General features: G+C 43.8%; 1 protein-coding gene across 6 annotated transcripts in view; it reads right to left on the bottom strand.

Moving 5' to 3' along the window:
- Window positions 1-9: 9 nt before the first annotated feature.
- Window positions 10-19,103, bottom strand: part of RNF121 (ring finger protein 121) — a 63,175-nt gene continuing 44,081 nt past the window's right edge. For 2 of the 6 annotated variants that reach the window (XM_070425527.1, XM_070425528.1), the window contains 6 exons: window positions 18,435-18,589; window positions 14,630-14,737; window positions 11,316-11,436; window positions 3,771-3,904; window positions 2,831-2,932; window positions 10-1,231 (listed from right to left, as the gene is read on the bottom strand). In XM_070425527.1, coding sequence (XP_070281628.1) covers window positions 1,111-1,231; window positions 2,831-2,932; window positions 3,771-3,904; window positions 11,316-11,436; window positions 14,630-14,737; window positions 18,435-18,589 — 741 coding nt within the window. In that variant the 3' untranslated portion in view covers window positions 10-1,110. Of the gene's footprint in view, window positions 1,262-2,830; window positions 2,933-3,770; window positions 3,905-11,315; window positions 11,437-14,629; window positions 14,738-18,434; window positions 18,590-19,103 lie in introns of all 6 variants that reach the window. The other 4 variants (XM_070425530.1, XM_070425529.1, XM_070425532.1 and 1 more) reach the window with 4 other exon arrangements.

Below are 19,103 nucleotides of genomic sequence, written 5' to 3'. Positions count from 1 at the left end.
AAGATGATGTTCAGCTTTCCAACCCAGCTCATGGAGCTTTATTCAGAATGGAGTGACAAGATCCTTCTTGGTTCTTGCTGCCCTTGAAGGGGTAGGCCCAGATGGGTCGTATTTCCTAGTAGCCCCGTGTTTACCCTCCCACGTCCTCACAACTCCTAGGACCAGGGCTGGGCCTCCCTGGAATCCCTTTTCAGAAGCCATACTCACCTGGGCCTCCCCCTCCTCCTACTTCCCCTGCCAGGCCCAGACGGGACCCATGAACAACAAAGCTGACGCAGGGACATTCTCTGGCTGGGAATCCCCTGCCAGCTTCAAGGGAACAAAGTCTCCTGCATGTCACAATCCCTCTGCCGCACTCACTCAGACGCACGCACGCATTCACACAGGCTTTCTGGGAAGGAAGTGATGTGGCTGAATGGCCTGTGGTATATACTGCCACTTCCGGGCACAAGGGGCCCTCAATCATTGCAGCTCCCATGGCCTCCGTTCTGGCTGAGTGCAGGTTTGCTCCGGGCAGGTCACCCAAACTGCTCCTGCCCCCAAACAAATCCTCAAGGCATTCTGAGGTCCCAAGGCTTCCCTCACTGGAAAAGTCACAAGATTCCACTTGCCTCAACCAGCCTATGGCTCCTGGACAGGGGAAGGTAGAAGATACCTCACCACACAGTGCTCCTCTGTGGCACCAGTGGGAGGGCTTCAGCTCTTCCACGCTGAGCGTGCCAGGCTTGAGCCCCTTCGAGGGAAGGAGAGATGGGTGGGCTGAGGCTCTCAGCCAGAGGTGAGGAGGCTCCTTTAAACCAGAAAGGTTGTGGCTCTGCTCCCGCCCTGCTGAAGCAGGAGGATAAGGCCTGCAGGAGTTGGGGCAGTTCCTATGCTCCACAATAAAAAAGGTTTTTAAATATATTCATCAAAATAGTTTTCTTTTAAAAAGCCCCCACTGCTGACAGCCCACTGGCTAGCTCGCCATCATATCCCTCCCCTGCCCGGACACAGCCAGGAGGGTCCTGAGTGGCCCAAGTGCCCCTTTGAGTCTTTCCCACCCAGGAGGTCTTGAAGGGCAGGGAGGAGTGTGCCCTGAGGTCCATGGTGGGTGGATGCTCTTCTGCCTGATTACTCGAGGCCCAGGATGTAGTTGATGCCTTGTACCAGGCCAATGATGACAGGCTGCCAGGCTACCAAATAGCGAAGCCAATCCAGCAGTTGCCCGTACATGACGTGGGGCCTCTCCCAGCTGCCGGTGTGTTAAAGGAAAGAGGCTGTGCTTAGAGCTGCTAAGGCTGGTCTAGGGATGGTCATGGAGGGTTTGCCCACATCCTCCCCGGGACTGCCCACACTTTGAGCAGCTTTCTAGAAAGCCCCACCAGCCTTTCCATGTTGGAGTAAAGGGCTAAAGCGGGGGGGGGGGGGGGGGGGGGGGGGGACGCGCGGAGGGGTCAGTGCAGAAGATGGGGGTGGAGTGGTGGACTAAGCTCTCCATGACCGACATGCAGAGAGGGTCGTCCATGGAACAACTTCTCTGAGATGGACTGGCAGTGAGAGAACACAGCCTGAGGCCTGTGACACTGGCTGCAGGGAAGCTGGGAGTAAGGAAGGCAGCCCTGAAGGTTCTTGTAATGTCCAACTGGAAGGCTTTCTAGGTCAAGGAAGAGGTTGAGTCTAGAGACAGAGGCAGAAGGGAGCACGAGGCTGGTCACAGAGGATAACCCCTGGCAGAGGCCCCAAGGAACCCCCATCCAGGGGCACTAAGCACCTGACCCTACTGAGGCCAAACGGCTCTGGAGATAGTTCCCCTCCTTCCACTTTACAGCTAAACACTGGGCAAGACGCCTGGAAAAGGAGCCTGGGATCCCAGGTCTGGGGAGAGCCCTGGGGGGAGGGAACCTCTCGAAAGGCATCAGAAAGGGCAGCTTGGCCTAGTCTCTGAGAACTAAGGGAAGCTCCAACCATTAGCTTGACCATGGAGTTATTATTTGTTCCTAAACTAGTCCCTGCAAGAACGAAGTAAGGAACCTAAAAGGGCCTGTCTCCTGTTCAGGGAGTGTACTGGGAATGCAGTGGCTCCCACACGGCCCAGCTAGTGTACTGGGGACAGAGAAAGGGCAGCTGAGAGGAGAGGGGAGAAAGCTGGGTCTCTGTATCCCAGGGGAAGTGCAGGGGCGGGCAGAGTATGGCTGGGCACTTTCCAACCGTCAGGCTGTGAGGAGAATGAGGAGGGTGAAGGTACAGGATGAGGAGGGAAGGCTGACAGGGGAGGAAGTGATAGTTCAGAGGAGCACAAGTCCTGTGTTGATAGCTGATGGGGACAGGGAGTCCCTCAGCCGCCCCTGCACCTACAGGCCCTACACAGGCACAGAGCTGGTCTCCAGCCCTGCATGTCATAGACAAGGCATCATCATGCATTAATTATATCACCTAAAAAAGTATCCAACATCTTAACTGTTTCATCTGTAAAATGAGGATATCACCAGGTCATAAAGTTGCTAGAGAAGACAATGAGATTCATATGAGTAGAACACTTAACACAGTGCCAGGTACACAGTAAGCAAGCAGGAAGCGGCAGCTGCTACAACTACCAACTTAGCCTTAAGGGTTCTAGAACTATTATGAGAAGCTGAGGCATTAGTCCTGTGCCATGTCCCATCCCCAACTTCCTTACACTTGAGGCCAAACAGAATGGTGGACATGTAGGGGGCGGGGGGGGGGGGGGGGGGGGCGGGGGGGGGCGGCGGCGCGCGAGGAAGGAGAGCCCCATGAGGACCCAAATGCAGGGTCACACTGGCCAGTGCTTGCTTCCCACTGCCCACTCCCAAAGAATGCAAAATAAGGATACGGGTTGCTGAACATCCTCTTGAGGTCGACCTTCTCTTTGCAGTAGGGACATGTCTGTTTCTTTCCCACAATGCACCAGCCGCGAATGCAGAACTCGTGGAAACTAAGCACCACTGGTCAAGGGAAATACTGTGGACAGCCTGTGTGGCACCAGCTCTGCTGATCTTCAAGCTGCCCATGCACTAGCTCTGGAGAAAGGCTCCAAGCCTGGCTTCCCCTCTTATCTGCTATATCATATTAGGCAAGTCCCTTTTCTCTGACTCTTTGCTCATATATGAAACAAGAATAATAATCTCTACCTTACAGGATTGTTAGGGGGCAAAATGGGGATAATATAATACATGGCACAGAATGGGAGCTGAGCAAGGACATGACAAATCTTAGAAGAGTTATTCAGGCCCTAATTGGTTTGGCTCAGTGGATAGAGCGTCGGCCTGCGGACTGAAGGGTCCCGGGTTCGATTCCGGTCAAGGGCATGCACCTTGGTTGTGGGCACATCCCCAGTTGGGGGTGTGCAGGAGGCAGCTGATTGATGTTTCCCTCTCATCAATGTCTCTAACTCTCTATCCCTCTTCCTTCCTCTCTGTAAAAAATCAACTATATATATATATATATATATATATATATATTTTTTTTTTTTTTAAGAAGAGTTATTCAGGGGGATCTGATTCTGAAACTGAGGAATCCAATTAGAGGATGCTCTTCCTGTGACCCTCCTGATCTGCCAGGCTATGAACACCATTTACATAAGAGTGGCTCCCATTTGTGGGAAAGAGCGAGCAAGGATGCATTTTCTACTCCTGGGTGTCAGCGCCTCTAACACTGAACATCACCCAAATGTCTACCCTCTTGTGGCTCTCCTACACTCAAAGGCCGAGCAGCATGCCCCCTTCCCTCCCTGACTGCAGTGTGCATGAGACCCAGGAGCTCCAGACGGATACACATGATTGCAAGACAGCCTGTACGTGTTCTCGATGATGCCCTCTTCACTGACATCCACAAAGATCTGCTGCCCACACACGGCACACATGCTGTCCGAGAGGTGTTTGGTAGGCATGCCTGACTCGCTGTAGAACTGGGAGAGAAGAGCACAAGGAAAAGACAGGAAATATGTGAGAATCAACCAAAGTGGGAAGCTACCACAGAGGCCTTAGGTCTTCTAGAGAGAAGGCAAAGCGGCAGGGGAGGTCAAAGAGCTAGAAAACATTTCTATACAGTAAACCGACCTCATCCTTGTTGGGTGAATGAGGAGAAAGGGACAGACCAGAGATGGGCCAGGAAGTCAAACCTAACAGGACCTGAAGACTGGGCTGGATTAACATCAGGGACAAGGAGAATGTGAGGGAGAAGGGCTCAGGGTGGTGACCAGGAGCTATGTCAGGTAGGCCATGCTGTGGCCAGACTATGATGCTAGCAGACATGGACAACATCTCTAAGACTCAAAAGAGCAATATCCAGAGCATGGTGGTGATAAGGGTGTTCTCAGACACTTGTGGCTGCAGCAAAGGAGGTGCAATCCTTTTGGACAGCATTTGGCATAATATCTCATACTGTCACACACTTTAGCCATTAATTTCACTTCAAGGAATTTAAGGAAATAAAAACAAATGTCAAAAAGCTTCATGCAACCCTGGCCAGTGTGGCTCAGTTGGCTGAGCATTATCCCATGCACTGAGTGGTTCAATTCCTGGTCAGAGCACATGCCCAGGTTGCGAGCTTGACAGTCAATGTTTCTCTCTCCCTCTCCCTTCCTTTCTCTTTAAAAGTGAATAAAAACATTAAAAAAAAAAAAAGATTCATGCATATAGATATTCATTTAGGCATTATTTATAATTAAAGAAGCAAAGAATTTCTTAATTCCTCTAAAAGTTAAACAAGAATCACCACATGACACAGCAATTCCACTCCCAAAAATGAAAACGGACTAAACACATGCTTGTGTGCTAATGCTCCTCACAGCACTATTCACAATAGTCAGAGGTGGAAACAATCCGTATCCATCAATAAACAGGTGTATAAACAAATGTGATATAGCCACCCAATAAAATATTGTTCAGTCATTAAAATAATGAAGCTCTGACATATGCTACAACACACACGAACCTTGAAAACATTATGCAAGGTGAAATAAGCCGACACAAAAGAACAAATATATGACTCCATATATAAAATATCTAGGATAAAAATAGATAAAAAAAGATCACTCTGTCTTCTGTGTGAAAAATGAATTGGAGATGAGGCAAAAAGGCTTTAGAAAGACCAGCTCAGAGACAATTATAATTCTCTAAAAGCAATGGATCATGGATCATGGAGGCTTATACTAAGGTGATGGCTTGGGCTAATTTGATGGCAGTAAAAACTGAGAGAAGTATAGACAGACCGATGATGTCTAATAGACCATTGAATAGTAACATTCTAGTGCTCAGAAAACAGTTTTGGATTAGAAATCTGGAATCCCTGGAAAAAGAAAAGTGAAATATCCAGGTAAAGAGTAGAAAAGATGACTTAGATTTGAACTTAGAGGAACAATAACATTTAAGAGAAAGAAAAATTAGCAGAGGAAACAGAAAATACCAGTGACAAAAAGAAAACCAGGGCCGAAACCGGTTTGGCTCGGTGGATAGAGCGTCGGCCTGCGGACTAAAGGGTCCCGGGTTCGATTCCGGTCAAGGGCATGTACCTTGGTTGCGGGCATATCCCCGGTGGGAGATGTGCAGGAGGCAGCTGGTCGATGTTTCTCTCTCATCGATGTTTCTAACTCTCTATCTCTCTCCCTTCCTCTCTGTAAAAAATCAATAAAATATATTTAAAAAAAAAAAAAAAAAAGAAAACCAGGACTGTGTAATGTTGTGAACTCTGCAAAATGCTTTACATTAACCTGTTCCTTACAATTCTGTAAGACTGGTAGTATTACTACAGCTAAGAAAACAAGACCAGAGAGGTAAAGTAACTTGCTCAAGAGTACACAGCTAGCCCTGGCTGGGTAGCTCAATTGATTAGAGCATCATCCTATACACCAAAAAGGTTGTGGGTTTGAAACCTGGTCAGGGTGCATACAGGAGGCAACCGGTCAATGTTTCTCTTTCTCTCTCCTTCGCTCCCTTACTCTCTGTCTAAAGACAGTAACAACATAGAGACATATGTAATACTTTCAACAATAAAGATTAAAAGAATAAATTTTAAAAAGAGAGAGTATATAGCTAATTAAAAGTGGATTAGAACTTGAAACTAGGTCTGACTCTAACCCCCTAGCTCTTTCCACTACTTTAAACCAGATGAATGGCTAGCTAGTCCTGTCCTGATGCTATCTGGGCCACTGATGATCCAAGAGGTAACTCTGGGGCACAAGAACTTGCTCAGAAGATAGAAAGTGTGAGGTTAAAAAAAATAAGTTTGAGACAGAGCCTTGGCCAGTGTGGCTCAGTTGGCTGGAGCATCGTCCTGTACACCAAAAAGGTTGCAAGTTCAATTCCCGGTCAGGGACATATCCAGGTTGCAGGTTCCAGCCCCAGTCCGGGCAAAAACAGGAGGCAACCAATCGATGTTTCCCCTCCCCTCCCCTCTCCTCCCCTCTCTCTCCCCTTCCCTCTCTAAAAGTCAATAAACATATCTTCAGCTGAGGACTAAAAGAAATCCACACACAAAAAAAGTGAGGTATACCCACTGTAGCATGAATAGTGTGTGTTACTGCCCTGCCTGGAAGAAGCCCAAGGAAAATAAGCTTATTTCACAATCAAGGAAACCATACTGACTGGCTGTCACAAGTTTATGATCTCATAGTGACCAGATGGGAAAAAAACAAACATCCAAGGTTCCCTAGACTCATCATAAGAAGATAATTACTTAAGTTCATATTACAAGTTTCTCCACGTGAAGACAAACCAAAGAGCTACTATACACTAAACAGAACAGTGAAAAGGAATTGAGAATGCTTGCTAATATACTTACAAAACCTTCTGGTTTCATTTGTAAGAACCCCGAGACGAATAAATCACACATCTCTTTAGGTCAAACCACCCTCAAAGGGGAACCACTCGATGACTAAAACGAGTTCCTGACATGGTAAGCAGAACAGCTCCAACATCAACTATGACTTTCTGGGGTAGCCATGACCACAAAATGTACAAAAGACTATGAAAAATGATCAGGACTGAACATATGGTCTATCCATACAGTGGAATATTATTCAGACTTAAAAAGGAAGAAAATTCTGATACATGCTACAACATGGGTGAACCTTGAAGACATTATGCTAAGTGAAATAAGTAAATCACCAAAGTCAAATATTGCACGAGTCTACTTATATGAGGTACCTGCAGTGGTCAAATTCAGAGACAGAAAATAGAATGGTGGTTGCCTGAGGCTGGGGGAGGGGAAATTGCAGAGTTACTATTTAATGGGTATAGAGCAGGGGTGGGCAAACTTTTTGACTCGAGGGCCACAATGGGTTCTTAAACTGGACCAGAGGGCTGGAACAAAAGCATGAATGGAGTGTTTGTGTGAACTAATATAAATTCAAAGTAAACATCATTACATAAAAGGGTACGGTCTTTTTCTTTTTTTTTTAGTTTTATTCATTTCAAATGGGCCGGATCCGGCCAGCGGACCGTAGTTTGCCCACGGCTGGTATAGAGCTTCAGTTTTACAAGTGAAGAGTTTTATGGATGTATAGTAGTGATGGTTGCAGAACAATGTAAATGTACTTAATGTAACTAAACTATACACTTAAAAATGATTAAGATAGTAAATTTTGTTATATGTGTTTTTTTAGTCCTCACTAGAGAATATGTTTTTATTGATTTTAAAGAGAGGAAGAGGGAGAGAAAGAGAGAGAAACATCGATCAGGAATTGAACCTGCAACACTTTGGTGTATAGGACGATGCTCCAACCAACTGAGCTACCGGCCAGGGCAATGTTATGTGTATTTTACCACAATTAAAAAACAAACAAACAAGGACTGCTACTGAAATGGGTGGTAGTGGTGTTAATAAAGACTGTACTTGGGTCATACTTGATACATTATAGATGGTTGACAAATAACTGCTGCTTGAATAAATGAATGAATGAGTTGCCCAATGAATGCATGGAAGGCAGAAATTTCTTGGCTTCTTCAAATTGCCTGCACAAAAGCATTGATCAGATTTTGTTTTTAAGATCAGAGTTATTCTTGAAATTGAGGTTTCCGTGGCTCAGAGACCCAGAGCACAGGCCCACTTGACCAAAGACGGGCAGAAACAAGAGAGTCCTGGAATTCTCAGGGTTGGAAAGAACTGTAAAGGCAGTGCAATATATCCCTTTAATCTATGCTGAAATCCCTTCTCCCACACCCTTGCCTGGTCTCATCTGCTGGCATCCCAAGCCCTAGAAGAAGGCCTGTCACTAAGTCTCAGCAATGTTTGCTATGGGAAATAACGAATGAACTCCTGGTGACTCACCTAGTACTACCACAAGCCATTCTAGTCTTCCTACGACCCACTCTGCTGCAAGATGGGAACCTGGGGAAACAGCAAACTGTCCATAGTTAGGGTCAGCAAGGTCACATTCTGTTGGACAGGTGCTGGATAGAGTGGCTCCTCTGAAAGGGATAGCCATTCTCAATGTCAATTACCTAGGAAAGAAGTAAGTCCTCACATAAGATACCAGGATTCAGAAGGCTGGCCTGAGGAATAGAGGAAGGGGTGGCATATTTTTGTCAGGAACAAAGGCTCTAGGTCCAGACATTTGGAAAATAGTTGTCTAGATGTGGTGGGTGCCAAAATGCCACTAGCTACACAGCGGTAGGCTGAGAGTTGGTGAAGGCAGGGTCTGGAAACCTGAGAAGCAGGCAATCTGGTAAATCAGATTAACCTCAGCCAAGTACCCTTGGCTTATTTTCCTGCTCTCAATCCTCAACCTTTTAATAAACCCCAATGTGACTGCTTGATCCTTCTGTTCTTATGCTGAGATACAGGGTTTATACGTGGGCCAGGCTATTAAATGAGCATATGGGGTAGTAAGATCCCATAGAGGGAGGGAGAATATGAGGGGCCAAGAGCTGGTATTTGAGGCACCCTCCACCCTAACAAGAGATTCTCCTGCCAGGTCTTTTGGTAAAGCTGGAATTTATTATCTTTTAAGGATTATCAGCTGTAATCATTGGAATTCTTCCCAATAATTCTTCCCAAGAACATGGAAAGAGGCCCAGCTCAAACCTATTTTGGAGAGGCCAATGTAATGATCCCATCTCCTCTAGAGGAGAAGCTATCTTGTGGATCAGTTCTGAGCTCAGTCCCATTTGGACAGAAGAGGGATTTTGTAGATTGGTTATCAGCGACCACCTGAGGGAATTAAGGCTCTGCTTAAATTGGCAGCTGATAATAACCTTGAAATAAAGTTGGCAACAAGCTGGGAAAATCAGAGAATTGGTCTTGTAAAAACAGAATCAGAAGAAAAAGAAATCACTAGAGGGTAAAGGATAGGATACTGGCAAGAGGGACTGTGAAAAGCTGTCTATGCTATAAAAGCAGTCTAAGAGAAAAGCTGTTGTTCAAAGTGCAGTTAGTAATTAGATAATCTAAAGTCCAGAAATCTCTTCTGGGAAGTGAAATGGGTAAAGGAAGAGCCGAAGCATACACAAATGTGTACGAGACCGCGAAATGCAGCTAAAACATAAGACAGTTGTTCAAAAAGTATCTAATAAGCTGTCCACAAAGTGACCCAATATACTTTGTTTTCAATTTGATCCATGATACTGAGAAACAAAGTTCTAGATCTGAAGCTACTATACTTGATTAAAAGTATCCAAGGTGATGGTTGAGTATTATTTAACCTAAATTGGCCTGTGACACAAATGAGATTGCAGAAGCATGACATACAAGTTTACACAGCAAATAGTCTCCCACCTGCAAACTGCCTCAAATCCTTCCGGAGTTCCCGAAGCACCTCACATGTAGTCAGTGCAGATCCTTTCCTGTTCTTATCACTTGGTCTCCATAGATATCTTCTACCTAAAAGCTAGGACTGGTATTTGGATGCTCCCAGAGAACCTATTTCCCTAATGTTCTCCCAGGGTTTCACCCCAAGCTGTCAAGAACATCTGAATGCCCTTTGGTTCCCCTCCATCAGACAGAGCCACACGTATTTCAGCACAGAAATGGAGAGATGTCCATTAAATTTTGAAATATTCTTCCTTGGAGTGGCGTCTAATGGGATGACACTGAGATGGGGAACACTTTTGTGTTGTTTACATAATTAAGAGAATGTAAATAGCAAAACAAATACATATTTCCATTATGAAGGAAAAAAAGGGATATTGATGTAGGTTTCTCAGATTGGCTATTTTACCCATATTTTAAGCTTGAAGAATTTCTCCATGGTCTCCATCTCATCCTCTTAGAGCATTTCCTATCTCACTAAAGTGTACACCATTCAAGGAGTTGCTTGAGTTAGAAATCTCAGCTTTGACACCTATTTTTCCTTCATATTTTTTCCTTCAGGCTCCAGAACTAATCTATATCCAAGTCCCATCAAACTTAACTACAAAATACTTCAAAATAGTGCTCTTCTCTCCGTTTCTACCATCTCTACACTAATCCAAGCTACCTTCATCTTTCCCAGACTAGTGCATTTGTCTCTTAAATAGTCTTAAGTGGTCCACTCTAACCTGTAGACCCCTCTCCAATCTGTTCTCTACCCAGCAGCCAGTACGATCTTTTCAAAATGCAAATCTGATAATGTCATTTTCTATTGTAGCCTTCCAGTCTTTTTAGTATAAAAAAACACAATCTTTCCTTCGTCCTATAAGGCTTTTTCTAGTCTAGCCTCTGACTATGTCTCCAGTTATTTCACTACATTCTCAGCCCTACAACCATATTAGCCTCAGTTCTTCAAAATGCCCACCTTTTCTCCCACCACAGGACTCTTATACTCACAATTTTCTCTATCTCTTTTCACTTCACTTCATCTAGTTAATGCCTATACATTGTTTGAGTCAGCTCAGTAGTCATTTCTTCAGAGAAGCGCTTTGAGACCCACAACTAGGTCAAATGCTACTACTACATTTATTCATTGCATCATGAACCTTTCCTTCATAATATTTATTAAATTTACAATTTTATATTTATTTTTGTGTTTATTACCCTTAATACCTTTCTCTGTCACTAGAGAGTAAACTTCAATTAGGCAAGGACCGTATCTGCTTCTGTGTGTACACCTTTGCAATCCCAGCACACACAGTGTTCAGGCACATAGGCATTACATAAATAATTGTTGGATGAATGCTAACTTCCTTCAGGGTAAAGTGGTCCTTTCCTATAACGGTCCTAAAGTTAAAAATTCCAGGGTACATCTGAGATCTGACTTTCCAAATTTTAAGGAAGAAATCTCCATACATACCACCCACATCTTGAAGGATTTTATCTGGCTCCTCTCTTCCGTCAAACAAGTGATGCTATCCTGAACTCTCTGGAGGTGGCAGGAGGCAGTATTAAGAGCCAGGTGAACTCACCCCTATGGTAGACGCCATGTAGTCTGCACACATTTCTGCAAAGTCCCGCTCAAGAACACCATAGTAGAGGCCATAGAAGAGGAGAGAAATGCCAAAGTCCATGGCATCTTCTGGTTTGATCCTGTAAAGGAAGTAGCATGGCCTGCCCTGAGACACGACTGCTTTGTATTCTACTCTGGGACACAGAAGGAGGTGCCTAAAAGTGGGAGGTTCAAGGGCTAGAGCAAGTGTTGGCAAACTAAGACCAAATCTAGCCTGCTGTATTTATATTGTCCGTGGGCACCAATTGAACAGGCTAGCATTGTGAGCTTCAAAGACGAAGCCAGGGTATCCCCTTCTGCCCCACTTCCCCACTCTGTTCCCAGTGCCTGCCTCCTCCAACTGGCAACCATGCACTGCAGCTGCCAAGGGCCTGCTCTGGTTGGCACCTACATATTGGGGACTCCACTTCATACCCTCCTTTTCAGGCTACTACTTCTGAGAATGTCTTGCCTGATGGCAAGCAGACAAAAATATTCCCATCATCTGAGACAGCCCATGGGTGAGGGAAGGAGTTTTCTCTCATTATAGAAGTACCTATATTATATCCTAGATTTCGACTTTTATCTCACAAAGCCTAAAATATTTAACCCTTTACAGAAAAGTTTGGCAACCAAGATTTCTGGAAAAAAAGTTAGTCAGTTACAGACGAGCTACCATAAAATGTTAAGATGCACCTATACTATTCTGTATGTCATCAAGTTAAACTTTGGTCCACATCTACTTACCAAGAAGAACAAAGTTTTTTTATTGAATATATTGGGGTGACACTGGTTAATAAAATTATATAGGTTTGAGGTAGAAAGACAAAGTTCTTGCCTGTAATATCAAGAGATTTGTTTTAATAAGTCCAAGGACCAATAATTTGCTACCTTGAGTCTATAAATATTTAGTATAGAAAAGAACCTTTGTTAAAATATTTGTACCCTGCTTGGTGTGGCTCAGTTGATTGGAGTGTCATCCTGTGCACCAAAAGGTTGCAGGTTCAATTCCCGGTCAGGGCACATACCCAGGTTGCAGGTTTGATCCCCGTGCAGGAGGCAACTGATTGATGTTCCCCTCTCAAATTGGTCTCTCTAACTCTCCCACTTCCTCTCTCTTTAAATTTAAAAAAAAAAAAAAAATTGTACCAGGAACTGTATGTGTTCACTTAAAGCTGTAAATGATATTTATCTTAAAAAGATGAATTTGCTCATCAATCTTATAATATTTAACCTATTAACTAGAAATCATGGTTTTTCACCAACTGACCTATCAGTAGCATAAAAATGGTCAAGATTCCCAATTCTGTTTTCTTCCTTGTAGAGTTTATGAGAATAAAAAAGAAACTGTAATTATAGAATAAATGGCTTTAAAGTATAAGGCAGAATCTTGATTTTAATTATTTTAAGCCACACAGGTAAAAACATATCTGGAAATATCTTGCTTTTCTTTGATGAGATGTGTTAGACTCTATACTGATGAGTTCCTTTATGGAGCCAGTTTATTCTTCCAGCCTGTTCTACCCCAAGTAAGAATTCCATGGCTGCCCTCTCACTACATAGTGTACTAGGTTTGGGGAAGAGGCCAGTGGTCATGAATTTAAATTTGAATCCTAAATCCGTTTAGCTTTAGTACACTGTCACAGGCTTAGAATCATCCCTCGTGATCCACAAACCTCATCCCATCAGCCAGGAAACCACATTCCCACCCTCTTCTGCTCTACTCACTGTACCCACCAGTCCCAAAGCCCAGAATTTCTTGGCTTCTACCTCAATTGGGGGTGGGTAGACATGTATGCTGAAACAGATATTTTGGAAAGCTTATGACAATAGAAAGTAATAGCCACACTCCTACTCCTAGTAATGTAACCTTAGGAAGCACCAGAGCAATGTTATCTGTGACAACACTAAATAGAAAAACAACCTAAGTGCCCAACAATGGAGCAGGAGTTAAATGTCCACAGGTTAACTTTCTAGAACTGTTTCCTTAGAAATCTGATAAAAGTGGATTGTCAGCTGTGCTCCAAAGCAACAATGCTTATACATTAAACATGGCCTGTGATCAGTACACTGCATCTGGACTGGGAGATTCCTGAAACTGAATGTGTTCCTTGGCGAGGGGGGACTTCTGGGACAGGTGTCTCACTTTCTCACATCTCAGCCCTGGGACTACTATGAGAACTTCTGCAGACACTGCCCTGCAATTTCCTGTCTTGTATCCTTCTAGGTCAGTGGTCGGTAAACCGCTGCTCGCGAGCCACATGTGGTTCTTTGGTCCCTTGAGTGTGGCTCTTCCACAAAATACCACGTGCGGGCGCGCACGTACAGTGCGATTGAAACTTCATGGCCCATGCGCAGAAGACGGATTTCGGCCTGGGGGCGAGTCTATTTTGAAGAAGTGGCATTAGAAGAAGTGGGGGGTACGTTTGCTGAGGTCGACCCCTCAGATTGAGGACATTTTTAGCAAAGGCCAGCTTAGGAATACCCTAATTAAGTTAATAACAATGTACCTACCTATATAGTTTAAGTTTAAAAAATCTGGCTCTCAAAAGAAATTTCAATCGTTGTACTGTTGATATTTGGCTCTGTTGACTAATGAGTTTGCCGACCACTGTTCTAGGTGGATCTGTTGCCAGGTGTGGTTAACTGTCTCCCATGAGTTCAAATGTCTAGTCCAGGGTCAGCAAATTTTTTCTGTAAAGGGTCAGATAGTAAATATTTCAGTTTTGTGGCCCATATAGTCTCTGCCACAATTATTAAAATCTGCTGTTTTATTGCAAGAGCAGCTATAGACAACGTGTAAACAAATGTGTATGACTGTGTTCCAGTAAAATATTTTTCTTATTTTATAAAAACAGGAAGTAGGCCAATTTGGCCCACAGGACATAGTTTGCCAACTCCTAGTCTTCTTGAACATAAGATCACTCAGGTAGAGTGGATGCTGCAATAAATATATGGAAAAGGAAAGTAGTTCTATTAGGGAGATAAAGTAACAGGAAACTGGCTATAATTATTATTATTCTTATTTGTTATACTTTTCCACTAAAATATAAATTCTTAAAAATATAACCAATGATTTGAAACTCTAACTCTGTATTATCCAACATTCCTTTCTCTTTGTCAGCACAATAGTAGAGGGCCCACCCTCGTATCCCCCCATGTCTCAAGTTTCCTATCCTCGGTTATCATGTTTCCCCCTGTTAATAACCAGGACTTGCCCCAGGAAGAAAGATAAAGCCCACCAGCATCTCCACCCCCAACACCAGAAATAAAAAAAAAGCAAAGGATACTCACTTGAATAATAAATTAAGACCAAAAAGGGTAAACATGACAGCCATGTAGCCAACGATGCCAGTGGCATAGCTAATTTTATAGATCAGCAGGAACCACTTATAAACCAACCTGGAGAAAGGAGAGAGAAAGAGATTAAAAATGACGGCAGAGTAAGTGGATGCTCCACGGACACGCTCCCAGGAGCAAACAGGAATTATAACTAAAATACAGAAAAACTTCCTGAATAATAAATGGAAAACTCACTAGAGCGAAACCTGATACCCGAGGACTGAAAGTGCTGGCTGGGTGCCCGGGGGGCCCACAGACAGCAACTGATGTTCCAGAGAGATATCTCAGCTAGGGGGTGGGAGGGTGTACCATTGAGAACTCTGGGAACTAATCCTCAAGCTCGGCCCCCCTGCAGAGAGCACCAGAACCGAGAAGAGTACCCATATAACTGGCTGGGAAAAGCAGCAGGGTTGCTGTCAGCCAGGGAGTAATGGCTGAAAATTCAGGCACTCTCTTAAAGGGCCACCACACAAAATTACCTGTGGAGCCACCCACCTTGTGCTCTGGCAAAGGGAGGGCAGAGTGGACTGGAGCTGTGTGAGCAGAAGCCAGAACTGGGGACTCAGAGGTTAGAGCTAGAAGGCAGACACCCCTGGTTTCCTGTGCTGAGTCATTCCCTCATGCAGCGGAGGACATCTTTCCCACACAGACATTTGCTATATACAGGTGGCCTTGCCTAGGGGAAGGCAGTTGACCCATCCTATTGGAAAATACCTTGCCCTGAGGCCACTGAAGATATTAAAAATAACAATTAGCCTCTGGGCAAAAGCAATTGCCCTACCTTTTTGAAAAAACTCTCCCACACCTGAGGACGATTGCCTGGGGGCAACTGAAGCCGGAATCCTATCAGTCTGTAGGCAGAGGCAGTCTCTGGAGGCTTTGAGTCTTTGCCTGATATAATTAGTCAGAAAGAGCATTTGACACTGTCCTGCACCAGAAGACTGAGAGGCATAGCAGATCTACCTAATAGAGAGTCACAAACCCAAACGGCAACCAAAATAAAGAGACAAAGAAACAACCCCAAATGCCCCAAATGAAAGGACAAGAGAATTCTCCAGAAGAAGAGATAAATGAAGTAGGGATGAGAAAGGAGAGAAAATTAATACAGCTGACATAGAAACTCTATCTAGAGACCTCTGGACCACCAGATCCCTTATTCTCACATCAATGGCGACACCAGGCTCTTTGCTTAGGACTTACTGAGAAACTTTAGTTACTGTACAAAGCTGTAACACCTTAACTGCAGTAACACCTCCACATATCAAGGAGCCAGTACTTTGTATCTTCCTGGTCTCAGAAAAAAGAATAAAAGAGAGCATTAAAAGGTTTCAGCCTCAAATAAAGAAAGAGCACACACATCTCAAATTCAGATTAGCTGGATCAGAAGTGAAAACTAGAAACTACAACTATGCTCAGAAAGGAACAAGGGAAGGCTAGTTATTCTTGTCAAGAAAGAAAATTCAAGGGAAGATGAATAAGAGGTAGAATTAGCTACTTTTATACCTTGGCATGGTTAATCTGAATACTGCTTTGCTTCTTTCTATCCACAGGCCAATAATGAAATGAATGATGTCTAATGACTCTGCTTCTGAAAAATATTTCTTTCTGGAATAAAAGGGATCCTTAGGGAGGCACTCAAAGAATAACTCTGAATTAGATGTATGTGTGGTGGTGGTGGTGGTGGTGGGATGGAGCGGAGTTGTGCAATGTTCCTGAGGGAGGAGCAGTGCTTCCTAGGAACCAATGAAAAGCAGCGTGGAATCTGGTTGGTTGACTCCAGCTAGGTTCAGATAGGAAAGATGGTACCAGAATGTACCAGAGCCTTTTAAACACTAATATTAGTAGTCACTATTCTATCTGTAATGAGAGCTTATGAGCAATTTAGTAATTTGCTTGAATAACTAGCACAAGCCTACTTAGCTCCAGAGAGCCAACTAGGTTACTGCGAACCATGCTGGGGCCCCAAGAAGAAAGCTCAAGGGTTATAGCTTCTCCGGCAAAGGAAAGGCCCCAAACACACACTTTACAATGCCCTTCTCAAAGACCACACACAGGTCCATTATCCAGGGTTTTCACTGATCATGAGACACAATGGAAAGGATGTAGAATTTTAGTTGGAATCTGGATTTAATGAGGTTTACTAGCTGGGTAACCTGAGGTAAGTCAAACAACATCTCTGAGACAATTTCACTACTGTCACAAATGGCAAAATTCATTCTTTTTAATGGCCAAGTAATTTTCACTGGTTTATACAGAGCCTGTTTCCTGATATATATAGTACCAGCACATAGCTCCATAAATGCTGTGTGAATATATGTGGATGTTTATGAAAGTGCTTTGAAATTATAAAGCACTATCAAATATAAAAAACCTCCCATGTTATGGACTATTTTCAGTAATTTTAAATAGAAGTTTATACTATTGGTTACTTGGTGATTTAATATGCTTTATTACACTTTTTCTTTATATCACCCTACTTGAGGTAGCAATTATTACCACACTTTTAGGGATAAAGAATTCAGTGTTCAGAAAGGTGAAGTCAAACAAGTCATATAATTAACAAGTGGCAGAGCTGGGGTTTCCAATCTGCATCCATCTGGCTACTGAGCCTGTATCTTCTATGAAATGGCCCTTAACATAAAGTAAACTACCACAGCCAAAGAGGGGCTCTGGATCACCAACTTCACCATGAAGATAAATTTTACTTTGTATGACCAGACTCAGACGGCCAAAGAAAGGCTTGCAGGACAGTGGAACATATGAGGCATGGGAAAAAGAGCAACTTGCAACTTGGAAGACTCTGGATCAGGTGGTCACAGCTTTGAGGCTGGCCAGTTCCTCTGTTAGGCTCTCTTGGACCTGTACACATGTCTCTCATGGCACTTACCAACTACACTGACACAGCTGCTTTCTCATCCATCTCCTCACTTAAACCAAGCACTCCTGGAGGGCAGGGACCATGTCTTATCCAGTTGTGTATCCCCAGCACTCAGCACAGGGTCTGACACATAGCATGTGCTTGCTGAATGAATGAATGAATGAATGAACGAATCTTTTTTTTCCTGTTAAGTACAGATATTAAATGACCTCACAAGCTGGTTGGAGGATCAACTAAGAAATGCATTTGGATAAAATACAAAAAAATATACAGGCAGGACGTGCTTTGTAACCTCAAAGGAAGTATTTGTTGGAAGATTGCAAATTTGCTGAGATTCATTCATTCAACAAAAATTCATAGAGTAGGCTACTATGTGCCATGCCCTGTGGTAGGGCCTGGATATACAGTGACAGACAGAATGGATGTGGTTCTTATCTCATAGATATAGGTTAGTGGGGAGATAGACTCTCAATATAATATTTAGTTATAAATTGTGATAAGCTCTATGAAGGAAAACTGCAGGGCACTATGAAAAAATATAACAGAAAAATCTAATTTAGAGTTCAGAGAAGGGTTCACAGAAGAAAATAACATTTTAAATGATACTACAATCAACACCAGGATTTGCTTACTCTATTGTTTGCTTTTAATGTAAATAGACCCTGAAATAAACTATAAGGTAAGCTATAGGTAAATATTTGGGTTTTTTAAATCTGTGAATGGGAGGCAGGTCTCCCAATCAGCTTGTTTTGGTGGAGCTCAGTGCTAAGTAAACATGGCAGATAAAAATTGCAAAGTTTTCCATCTAAACCCACCCCCCTCCCATGCATCCCAAGCCATTAGCTTCAGGAAACCTCAATTCTCCACCTAAATTCTCACCTTGGGGTTGTCTGCACTAGTGGCTTTCGGGTGGCTCGGAAGGTGACAAAGGCTGTGACAGCAGAGAAGAAGATCCAGATCACTAGGAACCTCCACCAGTGCAGCTTCACTGTGAAATAGAGGGGAACAACCCACATCTGAAAGAGGGTCACCATCTGAAACACAAACACAAGCACTTCAGCTCCAGCCAGCTCCCTCTGCAGCTCTCCCCACAAGTCCAGAGTGCATCTCAGGTGTTCCACTTCAGCCTGATTCTCTCCTACATTTCCAGTTGTGGATGAAGGCACCTCCTAGGGACCTAAGTTGGAAACCTGGGGCCATGCTGGACATTTCCCTTTCATCCCTCACCCAACCGTTTATTGTATATATTCTCTCCTTTCCATTTGAATCTTTGCTGTCCCTTGGCTGGCAGACTATGACAACTTTCCTGTTACGCTTCCCTGCGTTCAGTGTCTCCCCTTCCCATCTATCCTCCCAGGAGCTCTGGAAAGGAATCTCTAGCATACAGTCTTGAGCATGTCATTCCCCTGCTTAAAAACCTTCTAATGGTCTCCCACATATAGGATAAGATCCAACTCCTTAGACAGGCAATCAAATCACCCAAATATGGCCCCAAACTACTATTCCAAGGGTTACCTTCTACCACTCCCCATACTTTTTAGTCAGGCT

Source organism: Myotis yumanensis, unplaced genomic scaffold (genome assembly GCF_028538775.1).
Source record: "Myotis yumanensis isolate MYYU_CA2020_CCGP unplaced genomic scaffold, mMyoYum1.0.hap1 SCAF_10, whole genome shotgun sequence".
In the NCBI taxonomy this organism is placed as follows: domain Eukaryota; kingdom Metazoa; phylum Chordata; class Mammalia; order Chiroptera; family Vespertilionidae; genus Myotis; species Myotis yumanensis.
Note: the sequence above shows the minus strand (reverse complement) of the source record. Positions and strands in the feature narration are given on the sequence as shown.